General features: G+C 40.3%; 2 protein-coding genes across 4 annotated transcripts; one reads left to right on the top strand and one right to left on the bottom strand.

Annotated features, from left to right (window-relative positions):
• Nucleotides 1-11920: 11920 nt before the first annotated feature.
• ak3 (adenylate kinase 3) lies at nucleotides 11921-20106 on the top strand. 3 transcript variants are annotated; one of them, XM_042706700.1, is made up of 5 exons: nucleotides 11921-11945; nucleotides 14962-15081; nucleotides 15493-15665; nucleotides 17614-17732; nucleotides 18184-20106. In XM_042706700.1, the coding sequence occupies exons 2-5, from the start codon at nucleotides 14976-14978 to the stop codon at nucleotides 18308-18310; spliced, it is 525 nt and encodes a 174-aa protein (XP_042562634.1). In that variant the 5' UTR covers nucleotides 11921-11945; nucleotides 14962-14975; the 3' UTR covers nucleotides 18311-20106. The 3 variants fall into 3 exon arrangements, with proteins under 3 accessions (XP_042562634.1, XP_042562635.1, XP_042562633.1); XM_042706701.1 differs by lacking the exon at nucleotides 11921-11945 and adding an exon at nucleotides 12200-12254; XM_042706699.1 differs by lacking the exon at nucleotides 11921-11945 and adding an exon at nucleotides 12299-13061.
• A 129-nt stretch (nucleotides 20107-20235) lies between these two features.
• On the bottom strand, nucleotides 20236-24131 carry LOC122131974 (hsp90 co-chaperone Cdc37-like 1; the record flags this gene model as incomplete). The annotated part of the gene is made up of 3 exons (XM_042706702.1): nucleotides 20236-22021; nucleotides 22707-22778; nucleotides 23899-24131. Coding segments are annotated over 3 exons (419 nt in total), but the record flags the coding sequence as incomplete, so codon positions are not given.
• Between the last annotated feature and the right edge of the window lie 866 nt (nucleotides 24132-24997).

Here is a 24997-nt window from a genome sequence, read left to right as displayed (position 1 = left end):
CGCGGTGTCCAGTTCTGTGGACTACTACCACTACTACACCAATATGGACGTATACATACAACCGACTACACAAAGTATAGAGTTGGGGTGAGGTCCTTACTACTATACTACCTATACTACTTTAAAGAGAAGGTAACAGTGACACACGGACCCAACACAGGGTGGGGGTGAACTAGGGGGCATTAATCCATATCCCCCCCAAAAAAAGACCAAAAGTGGTGATCATCTCCCTAAATGGCCTCTTCTGGAAGCCAGGGGGGTGCTAGCCAACTCTTCCCTCTAGGTTCATTTCGGGGAAGAGCACAGCAGACTTGGCTGGATGTACCCTTTCCACTTACGCTCTAGTTACTTTGAGGGACACTGCTGCCACTCTGCCTCTCTCTCTCTCTCCCTCTCTGCTTCTCTCTCTCTCCTTCTCTGCTTCTCTGCTTCTCTCTATCTCCCTCTCCGCCTCTCTCTCTCTCCCTCTCTCTCCCTCTCTGCCCCTCTCCTCAGTGCCTTAGCAGATAAAGGCACAAGGATCGCCCCCTTCCATTCTGATGTGCATCACGGTACTATCTAAGATGTAAGAGGCATTCCTCTTAACATTAACATTTCTTACATTCATGCTTAACTCTGTCAAAGGCATGCAACACTGACAATCCAATCCAAACGACCTAGCATGGTGCAGGAGGTTCAGTATCGAGGATGGAAGTATGGTATTTAGTCCATTTTAACAATGTCACCAACAGGGGATAAAACCCTACAACAGTGTAAAGCACATACAATGTGTACATTCCTTCTGAAACAGACACAGACGCCTGGGAGTAGAAATGTTGAGGAACAAACTGATATCATTCTAGTGATACTATGGTGGGGCCAGAAACCTTTCCAGATGAAATGAGTTATTTGTGATTGATGCAATAATGCTAAATATCTTGCGGTCATGGGCAGTGGGCATATGTGAACGAGGTAAGGTTATCTAAAAATGCATTTGACTACCTATGACTAGCTTAGTTTACGACATCCTTATGGTAATGTTAGGCTAATGTGAACAGGTATATTTCTGCTTTGTTAACTATTAACACCTAAAAAAGACATTCTTGTGTATTTGTACTCTTCATGTAAATGTGTTTGTATGCCAAGAACTGTCTAAGTGGGACCCCAAATGAACTAATATTATCATATGACCACCATGAATGGGTGCTTCCATCCCTCCGGTTTCACAAAATCGTTCTTGATCAGTGAGAGTAGGCAAAATGAACGTTTACACCTGAAGATAGAATATCCTATATGGAAAAGTCAAAGAGCAAGAACACAATGGTGCAAAACGACGTATAATTTAGGGATCTCTAAATCTGAGCGGCTCTATCTTGTCAAGGTAACTTATTGAGTAACGGTAAACGGGTTGAATGAAATTTAACGATGGAAGAGGGTTATTTTTCTGTTAGACAAACTAACGTTACCGTAATAACGTTGAATATTTTGTGGTTCTTTGTTCATCAATACCGCCGTTCAAGAAAATGGATCTTGCCAGATAGCAACCAGTTTTATCTGTTTTTAAGATAGTTGAATGGTTTGTTTTGAGGCTCGAATATCAATCTGATCAAATACTGCGACATCATGATGGTGTTCTTGCCAGTCACTTGATCTTACCGAAACCATCAACCTAGCTAGCTGGCTCGTAAGCCTTCATAACTGGTTATGATAACGTTATTCGATACCATAGACATAGCTGTGGTCGTTGTCCCCCTGGACGATTTCAGAGAATATCGGGATAATGTTAGCTCATGGAGCCGTTCAGCTAGATAGCCTTCTGTAAATGGTTAGTCTTGTTATGCCATGATGACCTAACGTTACTATAGCTTAGTTGCCACGAAAATCGTATGACATATTCATACACTCATAACTTATTCGTTCAGTATTAGATGGATAGCGTTGGTGAAAAAAACCTGAATTCTTCCCAAAGCCGGGTGAACCGGCAACGATGGCTGCCGTTCACAAGTCGGACTTCCATAAAGCAAGAGCAAAGCATTCAGATAGGCTTCCTTGTAATAACCGATTATAACTGACACTGCTGGCGTAGGAATGTGTCCCTGGCTGAACAACACGAACAGCAGCTTTGCAGTCAAGCTATGTGGTCTTACTTAGCTTACCACCCAGCTATCGCTATCACCTTAAACACCCAAAAATACACCCGAATCACATCTGAGTATTGGTGTAACCATGGCAAGGTGTGTAGCTAGCCAGTCATCTATCGTTAGCTAGCTGACAACTGAGCTAACAGGCAGATAGAGTATCTGCTCATCCGATAATGAAAAAGTCAAATTTGAACACCATCAGCTTTACTACCAAGCACCTAGGTAGCCCTTTTGCTAGGTTTACTCTGTTAGAGCATTAGCCAGCTAGCTAACCATAGTTCAGCAATCTACTCCACGTCTGGAAGGGAGAATCATGAGCTAGAGCTACCTATCGCTAGGTAGCAAGCTAGCTTGTTACCTTTTCAACACAGCCTACGTTTTAAAGACACCTGAAAGCGTTACTTACACGTAGATGATGGACATGAAATGCATGAGCCAGAGAACAATAAATAACAGAAATCCGAAGATGGAGAATCCTTGCATGGCAAGATCAAGGAGGGCCATGGCTGTCCCGAAATGTGTAGTTGTTCGTCCCCGCTGTATTTGGCCCTTGTAACGCGCAGTAGAGGCTACTGCCGAAATCCAACTGTACTGATAGCAGGAAGCCTCAGCAGGCAACTAACGCAGAGCAGTGGGTGGAGTTCGTAGTAGTTGGTATGAATTTGTGGGTTGGTCTGTGTTTGATAGTTGGCACAGCCATAAGGTTTAGGCAGTGTTACGTTGTAATAACGGATCTGGGCCATGTTCTGCAATACATGGATTTGGAAAACACTAGTCTTACTTTTGTGTGCTAAGGCTTGATGGTGGCTACAGTTTCCCGTTGCTTTCACACAATAATTGCAAGATATAATCACTTCGCTAACAATCCCTGGGGTTGGGATATTGAATGAACCTTTATATTTCACGACATTTGTGATGTGATCCATACAATCTCAATGTTTAGATGTGTTTGAAGTGGCATATCTAGGTGGCATATCTAGATGGCATCTTGAAATAAAATTAAAAAATCCATTTTAATTTAAGTGATTAACTCTGACTGAATGCATGATGTGGCCTTCGAGGACTTCAACCAGTGTCCTCATGTTGAAATTAATATTCATATTCATCTTGACATTGTGTCAAACATTGTGAATGCAAAATCTAAATCTATAAATTAATCTATATCCCATAATAAATTAGCAGCTAAATAATCAGCAAAAGTATTATAGGCCCCTGACTGTATCTATATTCAAACAAACTAAAGCACATGCTTTAGATTAATGTCACAAGTGAATTTACAGTTTCAGACAAGCCTACAATCTCTCCAACAGGAGAACTCTGTTGTGTCACCATGGCATGTGAAAGTATGCAGAGGGCAGGGCAGTGCAGAGTGTTGAGGGGAAATGCCTCTCATCTGGTGTGCCTTCGACATGTCCTCTGGACCCCATTCCAACCACCCTTCTCCCATCTCATCTCATCCCATATTGCCTAAAATTGTACCTGCTATTGTTACATGGTACATTCAGCTGGCACATTCAGCTATTATGATCCAAACATTGATTAAAATTGAGCTTTAAATGTGTGTTAAGGTGTTTGATACACTGCTGTACTGTGTGTGAACTTTGAATGTTTGATTCAGGTTTTTGATAACATATGACATAGATAGAGCACAGCGTGAGAATAAGAATTTACATCTGTTCAGCAGTGATGGTAATATTTCTTTATTTGTTACATGGTAAAAATCCAAATAGTTGGCTTTTCGAGAAGGTTAAATGCTTAAATGGTTTTAATGTGCCTTAGATATTTAATTCATTCAGCCAATACGATGTTTATGACAAAGTCATCAGTTGTCTAGTTATTCTGCCTTAATCCATGATCTGAGGATCGATTGTTTGAGTCTATAGATATTTAATTCAGGGGAAATCGCGGGTTTCTCTCTCTGTCTTTTGGTGATTGTCGAGTAAACACGATTCTTTTTCATGAAGAAAACTCTGAATGACTTTGTGGTTATTTCTCACTAGTTCAGAGGTACAACACTATCATGCATGTAGTCGGTGCTTCAGTCAAGGGCGTGAATGAGAGATCTACACCTTCAGTTCAATCTTTCAAAAAAACTGATCTCCTGGTATTCCCAGCCAATCCGGCTATCCCACAAAATATTAACGTCCAGCTTGGTTCATCTACATTGATCCCAACTAAAACTGCACAAAACTTGGGTGTTATAATTGATGACCAACTTGATTTCTCTGACCATGCAGCTTCTGTCTCAAGGTCTTGTTGGTTCACACTATAATATTCGAAAGAACAGACCCTTTTTATATAATATTTTTGTAATGTTTTGTAAGTCACTTTGGACAAAAGCATCTGCTAAATACTCTAACTCTAACTACAGAGGGCAAGGCTAGGTCCAGAGGGATAGGTTACGTTGCACAGGTGTGTTGTTCCCAGTGGAATGTTTTTAATTTCCCCCAAGGTGTAGATCTAACTCATCCCCTGCACCCTCTTTTTAATCTGCTCCAATCGAAGACATGACTACGGTAGTAGTCATTTATTTTGTTTATTTTAAATTGATACTTTATATTGTTTCTTGTATTACTTTCATTATGCTGATTACTTGATTTTCTCTTCTTTTACAGTTTTTTTATACAATGCTTTTGTAATGTTTTGTAAGTCACTTTGAACAAAAGTATCTGCTAAATACTCTAACTAACTAAACAGGGCAAGGCTAGGTCCAGAGGGATAGGCTACGTTGCACAGGTATGTTGTTCCCAGTGGAATATTGTGAAATACCAAAAGGTGTAGATCTAACACATCCCCCACACCCTTTTTTAATCTGCTCCCATCGAGGACATGCGCAAGACTGGACTGAAGTTGCCTGAGCAGTTACCGATTTGCCCTCTTTGGCTGAGCTGCCCCTCTAGAGGGGAAAAAAAAGTTTTTGTTTTTGCTGTTGTGGCTGCATAAATATGAGAAGCCCATAATTGGTAAAGTTAGACCAAATGAAATCGCCATATCATTCAGACTTTTATTATTTTTTGATAAGTATGCTTCCACAGAGATGGGGCCATCCACAGTCATTAAGAAGAAGAAGCAATGTCATATGACCTCTGTTATGTGACACAGGTGAGTCTTTTGAAGTTGTGGAAATGATTAACAACAAATGGTATTCTAGGAAACCTAACCTAACCCTTATTGTCTCTGGACCTAACCCTAATTGTCTCTGGACATTTTATAGACAGATGTCAATTATTGTAATCAAGACATTCTGTGGTATTCATTAATGGAGATATGAGACTTGAGTACAATGAAATACTTGGATGATACAGTGAAGTGTATTAAATGTCCCCACAATACAAACTAAGTTACTATTATTCTAACTTTAAGGCAAGGCAAAGCAAGTTTATTTATATAGTACATTTCATACACAGAGGCGATTCAGCGATCTTTACTGAAATAAGAGCAAACAGAACATCCAAAGGAAATATCCAAGGAAAGGGAAGACATACAAATTTAATTAAAGAACAAACAAGGCCATAAAAGAGAATAAAAACATTGTGGAAGTAACCCCGACTGTGTTCATCTCTTTCGGATGACCGTAAGAGAACCAAAGATCAGTAACCACAAGCCCGAGACTATACTTCCCTGTCGGGAAGGACTGGAGGTCTACTTACAGAATTAAAGTGCATTACAACAGTTCTAAAGAACATGGATAAACTGAATACATTTTTTTTAAAGTAAATAAATACAAAGTACAGTGTATTTGATTAGTTAACAAACAGCATCTGAGAACAGTTGGGTCTTAAGTCTACATTTGAAACTGGCTACAGTTGGAGCACTTTTGATGTATTCAGGAAGTTAGTTCCAGAGCTGAGCAGCATAGCAGCTAAAGGCTGCTTCCCCATGTTTAGTTCTGGCAGTAGGTATAACCAACAGATTTATCTCCAGTGATCTGAGAGGTCTAGCAGGTGTGTACAGCTGAACCATATCTGTGAGGTAATTTGATCCTGTCCCATTTAGTGATTTATAAACAAGTAGCAGTGCTTTAAAGTCATTTATGTGGCTCAATGGAAGACAGTGTAATGACTTACAAAGTAAAGTATTAGAGTTATGTAGTCAGTTATTTTCGTAAGAACTCTGGCAGCTGTATTTTGTACAAGCTGAAGACAAAGGCTCAGAGCCATTCTGTAAACGCTGCCAGGTATTAGGCAATGGAGTAGGCTTAGAAGTACAATTAAGGTTGATGTTCCTACACACCCTAAAACATGAAAACCACTGAATGTGTCAGACCATCCCATAAACTCCATATTCCTGTTCTTTGCCATGTGGCAAGTTTCTGTCTGAACTGTTGGAAAATATTTAATGCTGAAGTCATAGGGGTGGATTTAAGTGGATGGTGTGTCAATGATTCAGGCCAAGCCTCCCTCTGGTATTTGAGTTTGGTTTTTGGAATTTGGTATCTGGTTTTTAAGTTGATTCTCTTCAAAGTTTTTTTTTTGCTACATTCACTCATTGCAATAGTCTAACATTTTCAAACATATTTATCTTGAATTTCTTAATATCACTGGACCAAGGTATTAAGAAAACATGCTATGTGAAGCAGGAAACTTCCACTAATTAATCTTTTATGACGCCATATTGTGGTCAAGTCGGTATGCAACATGCTTAGAAGTACCTCTTGTCAAGGCTTCAATTACTAAACAACACAATTATCTTTACATTTATACCTTCACCAAAAGAAATAGCTATTCAATTTTACGCTTTCTGCAAAAGAAAGCCACTTAAAGTTATTGCAAAAGGTGCCTACTTGTTTTACATTTACATTTACATTTAGTCATTTAGCAGACGCTTTTATCCAAAGCGACTTACATATGTGCGACTTACAATGTATACACTTGTTCACAGCATCATACATAAAACAAAAAGTATCCCACCACTTTTTTATTCACTTTTTAGAAACAGTGTATTCAAAGTTTGTAACAACCAGAGCACATATAAAATAAAACCTGTCTTCAAATTCATTGCAGAAAGTAAATAGATACAATAACTCGTACTCAGTCTGAAAAAATAGGTATAGGTGTCATGTATTGACTTAAGTAAGGCCATGGTGATTCTTCCTCAGGCTGAGATTCAGGCGGTTTATTCACAATGACGTCCTGTGTGAGCACTGAGCAATGCCTGCTCCTTTGCACATGCACTACACAAAGGTCAAGTGTATGACGGTGTGACCTGACAAATGCATTGCCTGGGCATGCCTTCAAGGTGATCAGTATGAAAGAAAAAGGGGTCAAGGCTGATCAAAGGGGGTTCAAGTGGAGAGGCAATGGTAAAATAAAGATAAAAAATCATCTCTTTTCTGTTATGGCCCAAAATTATTTTTAGTTTCAGTAGTTAATGACACAAAAAAATGGCAAAAACGTGATTTACCGAATCACTGTGCAAATGTGAAGGTAGCTGAACTATCAGCAAGCTACTTCAAAATGTAGTTTCATGTAGTTCACTATTCCCCAACACTGTCAGTCAGCATGCTCGTTAGCTCTTATCAGTGCTGTTTCTGTTGCTGTTGTTTACCTCATTGTGTTCAAACACGATTGATGTAAAGATAAGATATGTGGGCTAGCTCTTGTTATCAGGAAATACAGCTCTGGGCATGGCAGACCTCAAACGTCATGTAATTGACGTAAGTGAGTCTCACATTCCACACGCATGCACTCAATGGATCGCTTTCCATGCAACGCATTTTTGCTTGGTTTAAGAGCGCCCTCTATCGTCTATATAGTATCCAACAATATAGTACAGAAAGGAACTGTCTTTTTTAAATCATACCGAGTATACCATTGTTGTACGTTCTAAATCTTCAATAAAAATAAAATTATCTAAATTTAGAAGTACCTACTATCATTGACATAAGAAACAAATATGTCAGCAATATATACTTTGTAAACACATTTTGTTCAAATGTATATGCAACATTGCAGTTACAGGTCATATAGACTATATATACCTGTACTGTAGTATAAATGATGGATATATTACACAATGAGCAGATGACACACTCTTAAAACAGCCGTTAATGACAGGATATGGCAAAAGTTTGGCTTTATTTGGACAGATTGCTTGTTCGTTCTAGTAGTTTATAACAGTGACTTTATGTCAATATTGATTGATTATGGGAATCAATCAAATATACACACACACTCACACACACAGTAAGAGATGAGAAAGGTGTCAAATCCACTTTGTTAAGCAACTGTGTATACACAACACATTCTGGGACCATTGGTATAACTTTGATAGAAAAAAAAAGAAGAAGTCATCCCATTAGTTGATGGAAGAAGATGGAAAGAACATTTTGAAAAATTATACAAAAAAGGTAACATAAATTCTGAACAAAAAGCCTTAAATTCTCAGTTGAGAAAACGACAGGCTAAATCAATTAGATGTCACTATAACATTCCTAGAATTGAATACAAAATTAAAATCCCTCAAGAACAAAAAATCATGTGGCGAAGATGGAGGTTACAATCAAATGCTGAAACACAGCACACCTAAATTAAGAGAGGCAATCTTGAAATAATGAAATGTATTCAAATAAATTAATCCTGTCTTCAGGCCCCCTTTCCAGAACAATGGAAGGTGAGCCACAACAAACCAATTCATAAAAAAGGTGACAAACTTAATCCTGACAACTATAGAGGCCTCTCACAAGGCCGCAATTTGGAGAAATTATTCTGTGGCATCCTGAACAACAGAATAACACAATTTATCCAGAACAATAATATCATAAATTCATCCCAGATACGTTTTTCTCAAAACAACAGACCAACTGACTATATATATACACATCGCATACACTCATAGAGGAACATGTACAAAATGTAAAAAAAAAGTTGAATAGACTTTAGCAAAGCTTTCCACTCAGTATGGCACGACAGACTTAAAAACATGTATAAAAACAATAAATGCTGTGTAAAAATTAACAACAGCTTACCAGATTATTTTGACCAGACAAAAGGAGTTTGACAAGGCTGTTGCTTAAATGCAACCTTATTTAATTTATACTGTATATCAATGATTTGGCTGTAAAGATTGAAAGGTCCCCAGGTCTTAAACTTGAAGAAATGAAATGTCTGCTTTTTGCTGACAATCTCCTCCTACTCTCCCCGTAGTGCAGAGGCGCTTCAGGAAAGTCTGAATATTCTTAACTAATACAGTCTAACATGGGCCCCTTCCAATTAACCTGGATAAATCCAAAATCACGATATTACAGAAAAGACACTCCATGCTTAATAGTAATTACAGGATCACAATTGACGAACAGGTAAAAAGATATTGTTATTTAGGATTAATGATTTATTCCACAGGACATTTTGATGGTGCAATAAGAGATTTAACTGAAAAGGTAAGAACAACCTATTACATGCTAAGGAACTCATTACTAAAATATAACCATCCTATAAAACTCTGCTTACAAATTTTCGATTCACTACTGAAATCAATACCACGTTATGGGAGTGAAGTTTGGGGAACAAAATATAAAGACAAATTGGACACATGGGGTAAAAGCCACCCCCGAATTATTCCATTTGGTATTTTGCAAGAACATACTGGGTGTAAACAGGAGTTGCCATAATATAGCTTGTAGAGCAGAGTTGGGAAAATACCCACCCCTTTTCGACATCCAAAAGAGAGCAGCAAAATTCTGGCACCATCTGCAAACAAATACCAACACACTGTGTCCCAACTGAGGGGGGTGGACACCCCGAGAAGTCCAAAAAACATGGGCTCAACAACAACAAAAAAAGATTCAAGCATTGCTTCAAAACTGAAACAGCTGAAAGTAATGAATAAAGAAAATTACATTAACTAAGTGTTTTCCCATTCTTTCTCACTGTCCATTACTTTTATCTGCTATATGTTTATCTTATGGAATTTAACTTTACTTAATTTTTTTACTTAATTATTATTATTTTATTTTTACCATTATTATTGTTGTTATTGCTTAAGTGCCTTGGTAACATTGTATTGTACAGTCATGCCAATGAAGACAATTTGATTTAATAGAAATGCAGAGAGAGAGAGAGAGATGCAGAGAGAGAGAGATGTACAAAGAGAGCGAGAATAAAATAATTGCACTCCACTCTGTAGGAAAACAACAACAAATTCAATAACTCATATTGCAGCATGAAGCAATACAAATCCTTTATAATCAGCCAATGGAATGTCCAGGGGTTAAGATCATCAGCCTTTGGAGTTCAGGGGGAGTTCAGGTGAGACTGGCTGTAAGGATGGGGTAGCCTTCCCTTGGCCATTAAAGTGGAGAATAATTCCTTCAGTAGTTAATGAAGTAACAGAAGGATTGACATTACCAACACACCATATATCACTGCATTGTGGTGATAGAGACCCAAGTGTTTCCAAAGACTGACTGATACTGTAGGCATTTCATCAGCCAGTGTAACAATGGGTGTCATGATGAAATCAGAGAGGTGTGAATCTGACCTGAGATCAGAGAGGATTAGAAAACTGTTTAAGTACGACTTTTCCAAGTCAGTTAAGTTGGAACTTCATGGAGTTGTTCAGTTGATGTTAGTAAATGCATTTGTTAGGATCACATTAGTGAGTTAGGTCCGTGTAATGAATGTCTGTTTAGTTAGATGAACACTGCCTGATCAATTAAGGTTAACTTGACCAGATAATATTGAAATGACTTAATACAGTTTGTTGGTTTCACATAAGTTAGTTATTTACTCTATAATAATAGTATTAAAACAGTTTGAACACAACTCAGTTATGTGGACAATGTTGACATAACTATATTAAGTACATTGAACAACTTTTTTTTTTAAATATAGCATTGAAGTTTGTTTTGTCTTTTTGTTGTTTCATTTCAATATGTCAGGTAGTTTTCTCTTTCCTTGTTCACAATTTGGTTAGGCCAAATTGTTTGTGTAAGGGTGGCATAGACCTGATGCTGGTTGTTAGTTGAGACCCACTGTTCTTATCACTTACAATCCCCACATCAAGGGGGTTTTGCCTTGCTTTGTTTTACTCAAGTTTTTTTTTTTTTTAAACAAAGTGTCTATCAGTCAATTCTCACACCCCTGCTATGCCCCAACCTAATCAATCCTCAAACTGTCTCTGTAAAGTGTCAGCTAGTGACATAGAGAGACAGAGATCCTGCTGTGTTGAATTATGATCTAGTCAGAATGACAATGACAAGGGGAGTCACACTTCAATCAAATAACAATGTATACATCCATCATATATGACACATTTATATTCCCTAATCAATCAATATTGACAAAGTCACTGTTATAAACTACTCTTCCTTTATTAAGCCATTCTTTCACATAATGAAGGTTCAAACTAAAAAAAAGCAAGTAGCATTTTATTTTGCATGGCTGCTTTACATAAATCCATACAGGTGAATAATTCCTTTTTGGCCTTATTTTTCTTAACTTCAGGTATTTAATAATGGAACCTCATATAGGCCTATATCTGTATGCCAGGCATATGCCAGGCATAGACACACAGAGACTAAAGACTATTTCCTGAGGTATTATCAGATACCTTCTATTTATACGGATTTGTAGGATGCATTCTGTCCAATATGGAATATACAATTCAGTGGCTCTCAGTAGAAGCTGATACATTTAGGCAATGGCATCTTGCAGAATGACAGACCTCATGGTACCTTAGACCTGTCAATGTAATGTTTTGTTTTGATGTAATGTCTTTTTTGTCTAGCGGGGGCGCAATTGAGTAGGGTTTTCTACGTCACGACATTCTCTTGGCAAGATGCTGATCCTGAAAAAAATCCAATAAGACACAATATTTAAACATTGGGTACGTGTAATCTTTTGTTTCAACCTCTTTGAAATGTTTCAAAGGCTACTTGACCAGAAGCCACTGTATAATCACTAACTATTGCTGCTGATCCGTAATAATTTTACAGCGATGTCTTCAATGGCATCGTGAGGGAAATAGTCCACATCCACACGGTGTGCCTCTCCCATATGCTGCTTCCAACTAGAGGATGTGGGCTATTTAGTATTTAGTTTCATATGATTATATATACGGAAAATATATTGTTATTTCTCTTCATTCTTTCTCATTCTCTCACTTCATGCAGCGGTCATTACGCACCACTATGCGGTAGGTAAACTATTACTGTAACAACGTGATGGTGTCATCTCAAATGAGGCTATAGAGGGTGATACACTATATTGGCACGTATGCTACTCTAATTTTGTATTCTTTTAAAAAAAAAAAAAAAAACGCTGCATGGTTGCTTAAAAATCGACATCAGTACGCATAGCCAAGGCTCTACTGAACGCCGGTGAACCATACCAGAGGATTAATCAAACGGAGATGTAGGCCACAGCATTTAACCCATCAACACACGTATTACATAACAACGTTATATAAGAAATAGAGTTAATAACCTATATGATACACTTGCTTTTTAAGTATTTTCCACAGTCATTGCATAGTGCATTGCTCACTTCACGATCAGATGTGTCCTCATGTGCCCCTGAGTACACGGTGGACGTAGAGTACATTTGTCGTGAACTTCCTGAGTGTTCCTCCTCCTCTTCCATTCGCATCGGTGATGTATCGGAGAGGAAAGCTTATTTGTAAGACCAAGAGGATGAGCAGAACAGTTTGCAGACAGACAGTCCTGACAAGGCATGCCAGTATTTGAATAAAATAGCTTTTCTGTACATATAGAGGGTTTTGTTGGAAATAAACGAGTATGCTTTAAGTAGCACACGTTCATTGTTATTATCTAGATTTGCAAGAAGGTTTTGAAAATGGTTTTGCGCACGGTATTTCGTGCGGTAATAATGGGACCACCTGGCTCCGGGAAAGGCACAGTATCCGACCGCATAACTAAAAGTTTTGGACTAAAGCATATTTCAAGCGGGGACATACTGAGGACGAACATCGAAGCAAAAACAGGTAAGGCGTTAACAGTGCTGTACGAAATAGTGACTAATGTTTCAGTTAACCAAATGTCGTATAAGAACAACGAAGTTGCCATGGTTTACTGTAAGTTATTCTAATGGGATTGCATCATGCAAAATAACTGCAGAAATCTAATTTTGTGTTTTTAGAAACGTTAGCCCTAATGTCTTTTCAGAGAATGTGGAAGAACATGATACGGGGTTGGTGCAATGTCGAAATGAATCATGTGCCTGCCAAACTTTTCATAACACCAAGTTTAGTCAAGTCGAGTTTTAGACATCATTTGCGTGTGGGCTATTCAAAGAGGTCAGCTACCATCAATTTCATCTGATTGTGTGCAACCTACCTGCGAGTTTATCGTGTTGTTTGCACCTTGCACTATATGTTGAGGTACAATCAGAAGGTCACGATCCTTAAAGCAGAAGTGTGCTTGATGTCAATTTCCTCAATTCTGCATATATATATTGCAAAATTGTTTATATATATAAACTGTGTGGCTAAAAAGAGCAATGGGTTCTGAAATCGGATTTTATAATGACCGACTCCTGATGTTCACCTTTAACGTAATGTGCAAATGTAATGACGTTTTGCATTATAACTTCAGAACTTGGGGTTCGGGTCAAGATAAACAATCACGTCATACACATAGGCCTACAGCATCTTGTCGATTATCAAGACTAGTGGACGCCCCCCCAGTGAATGCCCCCATAATAACTGGACAATTCTTTCTCATAGTAAGCATATTGAGATCTCTGTTGGCAAACCCTCTGGTATGGTTTTGTTGAATTGAGCATAATACCACAATGTTACTTTCCCATATACCAGGCCAGCTGTTTTCTAAATACATTTTGATCCTGAGGAATATATGCCCTTTGACATTTCTCCCCGCTGCGCCGAACGTGTACTACGTGAGGAATGTGCATCGTCGCACTGTGATGCTATGGCAGAGAAGACTGATCTGTATTGGAATTCTGCCGTTGAGTTGGAAGAAATGATCGGTCTTTGCGTTTTACGCCTATAGCCTATTCTGACTGATTCTGAGAACTTTCTGTTTTCTTGAACGAGGTGGCTCAGAGTTGGCTCCCTTGCGTGAGCTTCACACTCCTTACTACATACAAATCTGCAGGTCTGTGTGAGTAGAAAGGGATAGTGGACTTTGGAAACCCAGGCAAAAATAATGGTGCAAGCACACCTTTTGACTTGTATACATTATTCTACATGCAGATTCCCGTGGAGTCCATTATCAGTTACTTGCATGGAATTGTAAGATTATAAATGTTTTCATGAGTTTTTCTTTTTTTAAACAGAACTAACTAACACACGTGAAACCGACCAATAATCACCAGACGCATAATAGCATGAACATAAAAAGAGCTGCCGCTGGGAAAGCTCATATCTGAGAGGACTTTATCCTGGGTCACAAGACAGGCTGTATATTCTCTGGTTTCTGATAAGAAAGTGGAAAAAAAAACACCCTGACCTTCACTGCGTAACACCCAAACCTCGCAGCAAAACAGTGAACCACAGCAGCACATGAAAAAACACTGGGACATTAAGATATTCCAATTCACTGTAGATTTCACCAGACTCAAGTCTTGCATTGTTTGCACTGGCCTTTTCTTGGAAAATAGAGGTCATGACGTAGTCACTTGGTTCTGGCCAAATTTAACTATTTACCACTCACAAAGAAATTTATACCAAAACAGCCTTGACTCACAAGTGGCTGTTGCACTGTTGCAAATGTACAGTATTTCATTCCACTATACAATGAGGATATGACAATACAGTATTTCATCTCACTGAAAGTTGTTATGCATTGGAATTCACTTGATGTGTGTAAATAACTATGTCCATTTCCCTAATGAATCTTTCCATTCCTTGATTTCTGGAACAGAGTTGGGGCTTCTCATGAAGTCCTGCATCGACCAGGGTCAGTTAGTGCCTGATGATGTAATTTCCCGTCTCATCCTATCAAACCTGCGCAACATAGAGCAAAGCAGCTGGCTGCTAGATGGTAAAAACAAGCTCCTTCCCCCTACTACCTTTGCTGTCCTTTGTCACATGCATTTATATTTGTGGATCAAGTAGCTATTTGGCACAGTTTAAACTATCAAGCTGTTGCTGTCATGCTGTTGTCATGTTGTCATTGTCACATTGCAACTGAGCTTATCAAATTAAGGTTTTTCAAGATTCCTCCAGTCTCCCATCAGAGTGTTCTTGCATTGCTTGAACAGAAGGGACTTTTGTGTGGTCTGCATTGAGAGATCTACTCCAATGCTGTGCAGGGCTACACTGTTCTTTCACCACAGCTCTGCTCTGGAGTTATGCCAAAAGAGTTCTATAACAGGGGTGCAGCGGAGGGGGGAGGGGGATGCACCCGTGGGAAGAACCTCTCTTAGGGGCCTCTCTTACTCTCCCCTGCCAGGCTTCCCTCGGACAGTGTCCCAGGCCGAGTCGCTGGAAAGCGTTTGCAACGTGGACACTGTCATCAACCTGAACGTGCCTTTCGTGACCATCAAAGACCGCCTCACCTCCCGTTGGGTGCATCTCGCGAGCGGTCGCGTCTACAACACCCACTTTAACCCCCCCACAGTCCCGGTAAGTCCCCCGCTAGACCAAACATGCCCCACATTTATATTTTAATCTCCCACCTCTTATTGGCTCGTGCCATCGAGCTCAGGACGAATGTAAAACTGAAATGCACGGGGGTGGGTGGCTGAGAGGCTTGACCTGGCCCATTTAAACTATTGTTTCAAAAGAGAAAAAACTGACTCCCAGACAAAGACACATAAACAAGGTGCAGATGTCTTGTTGCTTAGTCATCGATCGCATCTGAAGAACATCTCGTACTTGAGTGTCACTTTTATGTGCCAGCCCATGGTCTCTCTGCTAGTGTGCCACCATAAACACAGGCAACTCAAAAGGACTGAAAAAGCTCTCAGAACGGAAATGTGCCACGCCAGCCATTATCCTAAGATGAGATCCAGGTGGGTTACGTGGATGGGTTAAGAACACTGGAGCGTTTGTTTGTTTACAGATGAGATGTGAGTGCAGACCTTTGCACTCATCCTTGTCATTAAACCAGAGCAAACAGACATCTTGGCAGCTCCGGGGGGAGATTATTGTTGGAAGGATAAACAGAGTCAGTGCAGAAGGAAGTGGAGCGTGGAAGGAAGCCACTGACAAACTGGGTAGACAAGAGGGTATTACCTTCCGTTTAATGATTTACCTGTGGTCGGTAATGGGGTGTGAAGTAGTTTGCCAAGGGAAAATCACAGATGTCAGGAATGGACCTTTTGGAACGGGAAAAACCTGGTTAACTACTAATTTGTCGGTGGTTAGGTGCTAGTCTATTGTGACCCCAACAAACCTTGCCCAGAGGCTGTCGCAATTGTTGAAATTCTCACCCCCCTGCAGAGACTCTTATCTCAGCCAAAACCTCCACTGGCTCCCGGTCAAACACAGAATTAACTTCAAAATACTACTCACTACCTTCAAAGCCCTAAATAACCTGGCCCCTCCCTACCTTTCTGACCTCCTCCCCCTCCACGCCCCTACCCGTTGCCTCAGGTCCGCCGGCGCAAACACTCTTAAAACCATCAGGACTAAGCGCCAGACCTGGGGTGACAGGGCCTTCTCTGCTGCTGCACCCTCCCTCTGGAATGACCTCCCTCTCCCCATCCGTTTGGCTCCCAACATAGCACTATTTAAACAATCCCTCAAAACTCACCTTTTCAACCTCGCCTTCACCTGAACATCCCCTGCTCCCTCCCCTCCACTATTAGACTTATATGTTAGCTTTTCTTTCTAAAATGTTCTGTTTGTTTGTTTTGTTCGATCCTTTGTCTTTTATATTTTACTGTTGTCTTGTTTTGCTTGTCCTCACACTTGTAAAGCGACTTTGGGTATTCAGAAAAGCGCTATAAAAATAAATGAATTATTATTATTATTATTATCTCAGACCTCTGTCTCTGGTTCTCTCTCCGTACTTTTCCGTGCTGAGGTGAACTAGGGACAGAGAAATTAATGTAAGAGTGTTGAACTGAAATGTTATATTGGAACTTGGAAGATGATTTCTGTATAATGTTTGAACTCATTTTAATGGTCTCAATCTGAGTGGGAAAATGGTCTCAGTTTTACAGCTGTATATATTAATTAAAACCTCAATATCAGAGACCTGATCATTCTGGTCTCTGTGAGAGTGCAAAGGTATCTCTCTTTGGAGGGGGTCCACCCCAAATTTGGGTGAGAACTCCCTCCATTTTGGTTGTTAATGTGTGATTCTCATCTTGAGAAACCTCTTATCTATGGGGGTAATTATTAGGCCAGATGGAGCAATAAATGTGTACTTAAGGGGAAGGTGTGCATAGAACCAGGAGCATTCTGTATCCAGATCTCCCTAACAACCGTGTGAGTAGTAACTTCTAAGCAGCTGTTCATGTTCTCTATGTAGTGTTTTAGACTTATATTCTTCACTTTTAATATTTTACATCAAATACTAGACTGCGCCCTTAACTGCAGACCTCTTATTCCATGTTAAATCCAGGGCATTGATGATGTCACAGGAGAGGCCTTGACCCAGAGAGATGATGACACACCTGATACCGTCACCAGAAGACTGAAAGGCTATGAGCATCAGACGCAACCTGTTCTGGAGTACTACAGGTAGCCACTTCTGACAATTCATGTGGTTCTTCATATGATTTGATCTTTTTAGTATTATTTCTTAAGGCTTTGCATCTAATGATGGTTGGTTGAATGATATAAAAATTGTACCTGCAAAAACGTGCAAACTTAGATTTGTGAATACACCCTATGTGGTTATAGGATACAGTCAACTACTAAGACTACATACTGAACTGGAATGGTTGCTGATTTTCTTATTTGTGTCTGAACATTTCATTCAACTCACTGTCTGTAGGGTATATCTCCCTCTGCATTGGCTCTTAATGCTTGTATGGTTACATAATAGGAGAAGCTCTGATATTTCCTGTGTAAACATGCATGTATGCAGGAACTCAATACTGCACATCAGTAACAGCAGTTGGGTCATGAACTCAGACACAAAAGTCAGTCTTACTGAGAAAAATGACCCAAAACCTCTTTGTGGTCTCAGGAGTAAAGGCGTGCTGGAGACGTTCTCAGGAACCGAAACCAACAAGATCTGGCCCCACGTCCAGGCTTTCCTGGCCAGGAAAATCCCCTCGTCCTCTGGAGGCCAAGCAGCTGCGGGGAAAAACTAGCCCCAGCTAGACTCCTCTGGTTCAGGCCACCAGCGAGGGACAGAGTAAACAACTTAATTAAAAAGAAAACACTGATGGTGACTGTAAGGTGGCTGTAATGAGGTCTCTGTAAGTCACACAGGTGACCTTTAATGGGAGTATTATTTATTGCAACATGCCGTTTTGAACATGGGTAATTAAACCATTGGTTTGGTTCATGCTACAATAAGTAATAACTGTTAATGTGGTGTAACTGTTAGTCTACTCAGAGAATGCAGATTCCTTGTACTACATTGTACCTCATTCCTGACTGTTTCATTCTGAATATTAGGTAGTTGAGTGCATTGCCTTCTCTGTGTCTATGTTGAGACTTTCTCTCAGAGTGCACCTTTGAGGTGCAGGTATTGGTAAAGGGTCTGCTAGACAGACAGGCTTTGTGTTCTCTTGTTACGCAGTCAAACAGTGTGAGGCCTTTTTGCATGAGCACAACACATACTCTCTCTACTTGGAAGCATTCTGGCAGCTTTAGTTTCCCAAAAGTCTCTGGATGAAAGGGTCCAAACCACTGACTCACTGCCTATACAGCCACAGTGCCTGAACAGGAACCTTGTACCAGTCCAAACCTTCCTTTACGGAGCCACAGCGCAGCTGAAGATGATTTGGTGAATTTAAAAGTATTTAAATTATTAAAGGTATTTCATGACCTATGACCTATGGTGGTGGGGGTGGGGTGGGGAATTACATATACATTGGACTAGGGACCTCAGACCTAGTTGGGTTGTTTTAATATAAAACCAACTTTTACAGTGTTCATGGTAGTAGTTTTCAAATGTGAATCACATTTCTCTTAAAGGTGCAGTATGTAGGATTTAGGGTGGTCTAGTAGCAGGAATGGAACATAGTATTCATAATTCACTAGTGTATAATCACCTGTAACTACAAATCGGTGTGTTTTCTTTATCTTAGAATGAGCCCTTTGTATCTATATAGGGAGTGGGTCCTCTTCTGTGGAGTCCACCATGTTTATAAAGAACGGGCAAACCAAAACACTGGCACTAGAGGCCCTTTCACTTTTTCATGTCACCTTACAGCCACCGTAGCTTCTCCTACACATTTGGAAATGGAGAGATCACCGCTGGATGCCACAAAATTCTACATACTGCACCTCTAATATAGGAAAATTGTAGCAAAAACTTTGAATTGCCATGCTGCTCACTTGCACGCTATGCTTAACAATCCTTTAATGAGCGCAATGATTCTGCCTTAGCATCCATAGCCTCTAGGAGCAGTATATCTAGCTGCACTGCTTTTAGTTGGGTGTGGCACTCTAATTGATAATAATAGAGGTGTTTTTGGTAGTAAGTGGTAAGTGTTTAATTACTATAGCTCTTTTTGTCTAAACAATGGTTTATTCCTACCGATTATAGTCTTATAGATATGCAACCTTAAGTCAGCATTGCACACAGAATGCCTTGAAATAAGGTTTTTGGTATCAATCACCAGTCTTTAAATGAAATTAAAGGGTTTTATAGTAAAGAATGTAATACTACAGTTTAAAAAGGGATCAAGTTATTTGTACTTAAGTGGAGACGCACATTGAGAAAAGGAAGTCCATGTTTGTTAAATTAAATTTTTTGTGATCAACTCTTGTATGCCCTTGTACCCTGTACAAAGATAGAAGAAACATGTCAATGTCACATTGTATAACTGCCCAAAATGTCACAGCGACCGTTCTATTTCAGTGTAAAATGTGACACTCCATCAAGAGGTATTTTAGAATATCTTTTATTTTCAATAAATACTTATTTGAAAAAATTTAAAATAAATTCTGTCTCCTTGACAACACCGTCAACAAATAGAATATGTCGAACACCATCATCTGGTCCTGTGCTCTTTCATCTTGACCAATGCCTCTTCTTTGATCAATTACGAAACACCGCCAAACCTTGTTTGTATTAATATTTATTGCAGTAATCTGTCTTCCACAGAAGAGTATTTAGTGATATTCAGCAATAAAGTCGTCTACACCCTGTTAAGCTGTCTAGCATAGGAACAGGCTCTCCCACTGCCACTGCCACTACTACTGAGAGACGTATGAACACTGCAGAAACTGAGCAGCTGAAGTTGCCTCCATGTTTCATCATGTTGTGCAGCAAACACCAAGACGTCACCTCTTAGTTTGATAGCAGCTGACAATGGCACTGATCTGGCCCTGATCGGACCCTGATGGCCACATTGTAGCCAGATCTTTTCCAGAGTGCCCTGCTGTCTGCATTAAGATGTGACCACGCTTCATGCATCGCCAAGCACTTGCAAGGGCTCATTTGAAATTACCACAAATAATGAAGACATTCTGTTCTGAAGAGGAAACGTAAATCAATTAGGGACATCGGGCTACCCTCAATTTCATCCCTGAAAAACTGAGGTTTTCAGGGAGCAGTTTATTGTCTTTGGAAAGACAGGTCTTAATAGTAATGGCAAGTACACTAGCGAAAGCCTATTTTTCTTTGAGCAAGTTCACATCATGAGTCTTAAAAAAACTAACTGGCTTAATTTATCTGACAGCAGCTTATATTGGATCCTTTGAACAAATCTGGCTTTAAAAAAAACTAAAAAATGTATGCCGTGAATGGAGATGAATCTCTAACAGCTCTTTGCCACTACAACTAACCAAGAAATAAACAACAGCTGGACAGAAGGAGCTCATGTGTTTGAGTTTCCTCGGTTGAATGAATCAGGATAACTTGTCTTGGTCTAACTGGGACAACTGATAGGCTACAGACACATTTCACGAAACTCCACAGTGTTACGAGTGCTTGGCAGCTCCTCGCGGTGCATGACAGCGACAGAGATGGGCCCGCCAACATTCACAACCTCCCCAAGCAGTCCTTCACCAGTGCCTGTGCAGTCCTGCTGAGTCATGCAAGTGGTGACGTTGCAGGGGGTGCTGCTGCTACAGCTGTAGTCTCGAGGCATCACGTGGGGACATGACTCCGCAGCTTCAGCTAGGAGTTTAAAACTGCACGCTGAGTCACCACAGCTGCTGAGCAGTGAAGTATAGCATGCGGTACTGCCCGACAGTTTTTTCTGCTTTTAAATAAGCATTTCTTAATTTCTTGTTATACTTTCCCTCGTAAATAAGAAAGCCATGGAGAAAAATGAGCAGTAACACACACACACACACAAAAAAAAAAGAGAACAAAGAATAACAAAGATAGCAAATAAAATTAAAAATCTCAAGGCATCTCCTTGTAGTACCGACTAAATCTCAAAAAACCTCATCTCCATAGAATGCCCGCTGCTTTGCACACTCGGCGTCACATCCCACGGTTAATCCACATGACCGTAAGCACAGAACAAGTGCCTAAAAAAATACCGCTTTCTTGTTCTTTAAAATACTTGCTCTTTTCTTCCAAACAAATATAAAGTGCAGCACACATTCAGGCGCAAATACCAAAGAAAATAGTCTGTGAGGACTGCGGCACTCTTCTTAAATCACCATCCTCTTCCGCTTGAAACCCTTGTGCCGTTTTGTGTTTTTTTCTTTTCTTTTCTATTCGTTTGCATCCTATGAGAAATAAAAGGAGAACGCGCTGGAGTATGTGTTCAGATCCGATACTACGTCTCCATCATGCGACAGTCGTCTGCTTCTGTGGTGTCGTCTTTGAACAGTCGCTCAGTGCTAGTCCACAGCCCCGCCTCCAGGCAACGCCTCACGTGGTACTCTGCCACCTGGTGACATGTCAAGAAACGGGTCGGAGTGATGTGTGGAGAGAGGCGAGGGGAGTAAGAAGGAAAGGGAAGAGAGAATGTGTAAGAAAAATGGGTAGGACAGAGAAGATAAAGAAAGAGAGCACTCTTATTTGTGATTGGAATACTAATTAACATGCAATAAGCCTGACTTGATGTTTCCTTTCCCATCTTCCACACATACGTATATACTGTACACACGCACACACACGCTTCATCAATCGAGTCAAGAGAGCTCAGGCTGTTAAAGGGTGTGATTCAGCTTTACATTGTCATGGGGGGAGGAAGTATCTGCGCCTAGATTAACTGCCTGCTAAAGGAGATTACGGCTGTTATGTAACTGCCTGTGGCCGAGCCACTCGTCCCTCATTGGCCTTCATCCTGGTTTTCCATTACACCCTCTATATTCTGTTAAATGTGGGAGGAAAGGGTCCCCCCGCCCCCCCCCTCCTCATACCCAGCCCCCCTTTTGTAAAGACTTGGCATGGAACTCTCTTCCTTAGAGTGCAGTGACTTCACCATTTCCTGTTTAAGGAAGCAGACGGGCTCAAGAATTTGCTCTTTTGCAACCCCAGTCTTACAGGGTTTACTGAAGGTTACATTTCAACTTCAGGATACTTAAGGATTTTAATGGTATGGTACATCTGTGGAAGCTGGCAGGCCTGACCTGTGGGTTCATCGTGCTGAGGATGTTCTGTAGGATCTGCACGTCCTGAAGCTGTAGTCCGGCCTTCAGCTCCTGACACGGGACAACACACAACAAAGCAACATAAGTTAAAGGGGATATATGTAAGCCTGACTAGCTGCCGGCATAACATAAAAGATTTCATACTCCCCACCCCAGGCAGATTGGGGGCAGTGCATTACTACGTTTGTACACCCCTACCTCCTCTCCCTTCGCCGGAGGCTGAAGGTGGTGAAGGGTCAAGGCCATCAACATCAGTTGATATTTATATGTTACATTAACTTCGTGGCAAGCCAACTCCTGTAGGTAGCTTCATTTAGGCACTTGAACTTTAGAGCTAGCTGATAGGCTAACCAGTATTGTTAACCGAAGGGGTTGCTACTGAGCTACCGGTTGACACCAACTACATAATAGCCATGCTCACTTGGTTCCATTAGTAAATTCAGTGTGGCACTCTGAAAATGGGTTGAGGCTCTGTAGTTGAAAAATGGAGTGTTTGATTCCTCCACAAATGAATACACACTTTAACGCTCATTAGCCTCTGATATGGGATTTTGACGAGTAAAAACACCCTTCCTGACAGTGTGGGCACGTGACTGCAGTCTTGCTTTGCTGTTTTCTACAGTGACTCACTGGAGCCCCTTGAGGTACAAAGAGTTGTTATAATAGCGGATGGGATCAGGATAGGACAAAAATTCACACATAGCACCTTTAATACCCTTTTTGAACACTGATCCCAAACCACTGCGTAATAACTTATATAACTTAACAACAAAGTATGTGTCCACTGTACCTCAACTGGTCTGACTTTCCAAGTCAGAAGACAATGCCCAATGGCCTGTGTTTTGGGTAAACAAGCCAAATCAGATGACACATCCTTTGTGAAAATGGTCTCTTTTGCACAGACCAAATTCATTACATTACTCTCTCTCTTTCTATATATATATATATATCTCTCTCTCTGTGTACATGTATACATAAGTGTGTGTGTACGAGTGTGTGTGTGCATACCTGTGTGTGTGTGTGTGCAAGTATGTGTATTTTAAGCTCATTGAAGCGAACATTTGATGGCGTTGAAAGTACAGCCAACACACCACAGACAGAACCCTATATCAGAACTTTCCAAGAACACCACAGACAGAACCCTATATTAGAACTCTCCAGGAAATCCTACCGGAGGCAAAGACTCGAGAACCTCTTTGGGATCCAAGCGACAGCGGGGGGAGGGGGGCTGCTTTTCACTGGCTTTGGGAGTCTCCAGTTTGGACTTCATGGTGTACTCTTTTACTCTCCGCTTGAAGGCCTCCAGCTCGGTGTGGAAGACATCCAAATAACCCTCCTGTCCTGCCTTTAATAGAAAGAAAGAAACAGTGCAACCTGTCAAAACAAGGTGTGTGTGGTTTATAACTCCTCAATAAATCTAGGGTTGTCTACAAACAAACCTTTGGAATTAAATGTCCTTGGCTAAAAATAAATCCAGAAAGAAACCAGTCAGATGGGGGATATCACTCTTTTCGTGACCGTGAGGGGGTAGTTAGGTCAGGCTTTTACCAACACACACATGGTCACAGTTGGTCTGATTAACTATTTTTAGATGATGATGATGATTATTATTTCCTTGCATAACGGCCCATCGTCTGTCAACGCTCAGGGATACCGGACTTATAATTAGGTTTACAGTGAAATGGGAGTTTTGCCCCAGATGAAAAAAATTCACTAATGTGATGCCTCAAATAAACTTGCGCAAATGACTGAAAATGTTTTGGTAGAATTATATATAGAGTTATCACAAAATGATTTAGCAAGCAGAATGCCATGTGTGCACGGCTAAGACCTCATCCATCGACATGGTTGACCATATCAAAGGGTCAAAGGGTGTGACCCTTGAATCGGTCGGTCCTGGGACCACTGCTTTAACATTGTGTGTATACGAACAGACCTGACCCAAAGGCAATTTTTCATTTCCATTTTGATGGTGCTGTGCTCGGCATCCGTTTCAACAAGAACGCACAGTGCCAGTTTGCAGAGACATAACAGTGCTAATGAGTATTGAGGAACTGCCAAATGGCAGTCACAAACTAACCACACCTCAAAAGAGTTGGAAACAGGGCATTCCATCTAAACAGAATTTGGGCTTCTTAGCCATTGTATGGTTGAATAAAACATTTTTCTTTTCTTTTTAAATCAAACAGAAATTATTTGGGCTTCTTAGCCATTGTTTTTATAGGATGTTTGAAAATATTTCTCTTTTTTGTCAAACAACCATTAACCAG

The sequence above is a fragment of the Clupea harengus genome, unplaced genomic scaffold (genome assembly GCF_900700415.2).
Source record: "Clupea harengus unplaced genomic scaffold, Ch_v2.0.2, whole genome shotgun sequence".
Taxonomy (NCBI): Eukaryota; Metazoa; Chordata; class Actinopteri; order Clupeiformes; family Clupeidae; genus Clupea; species Clupea harengus.
Note: the sequence above shows the minus strand (reverse complement) of the source record. Positions and strands in the feature narration are given on the sequence as shown.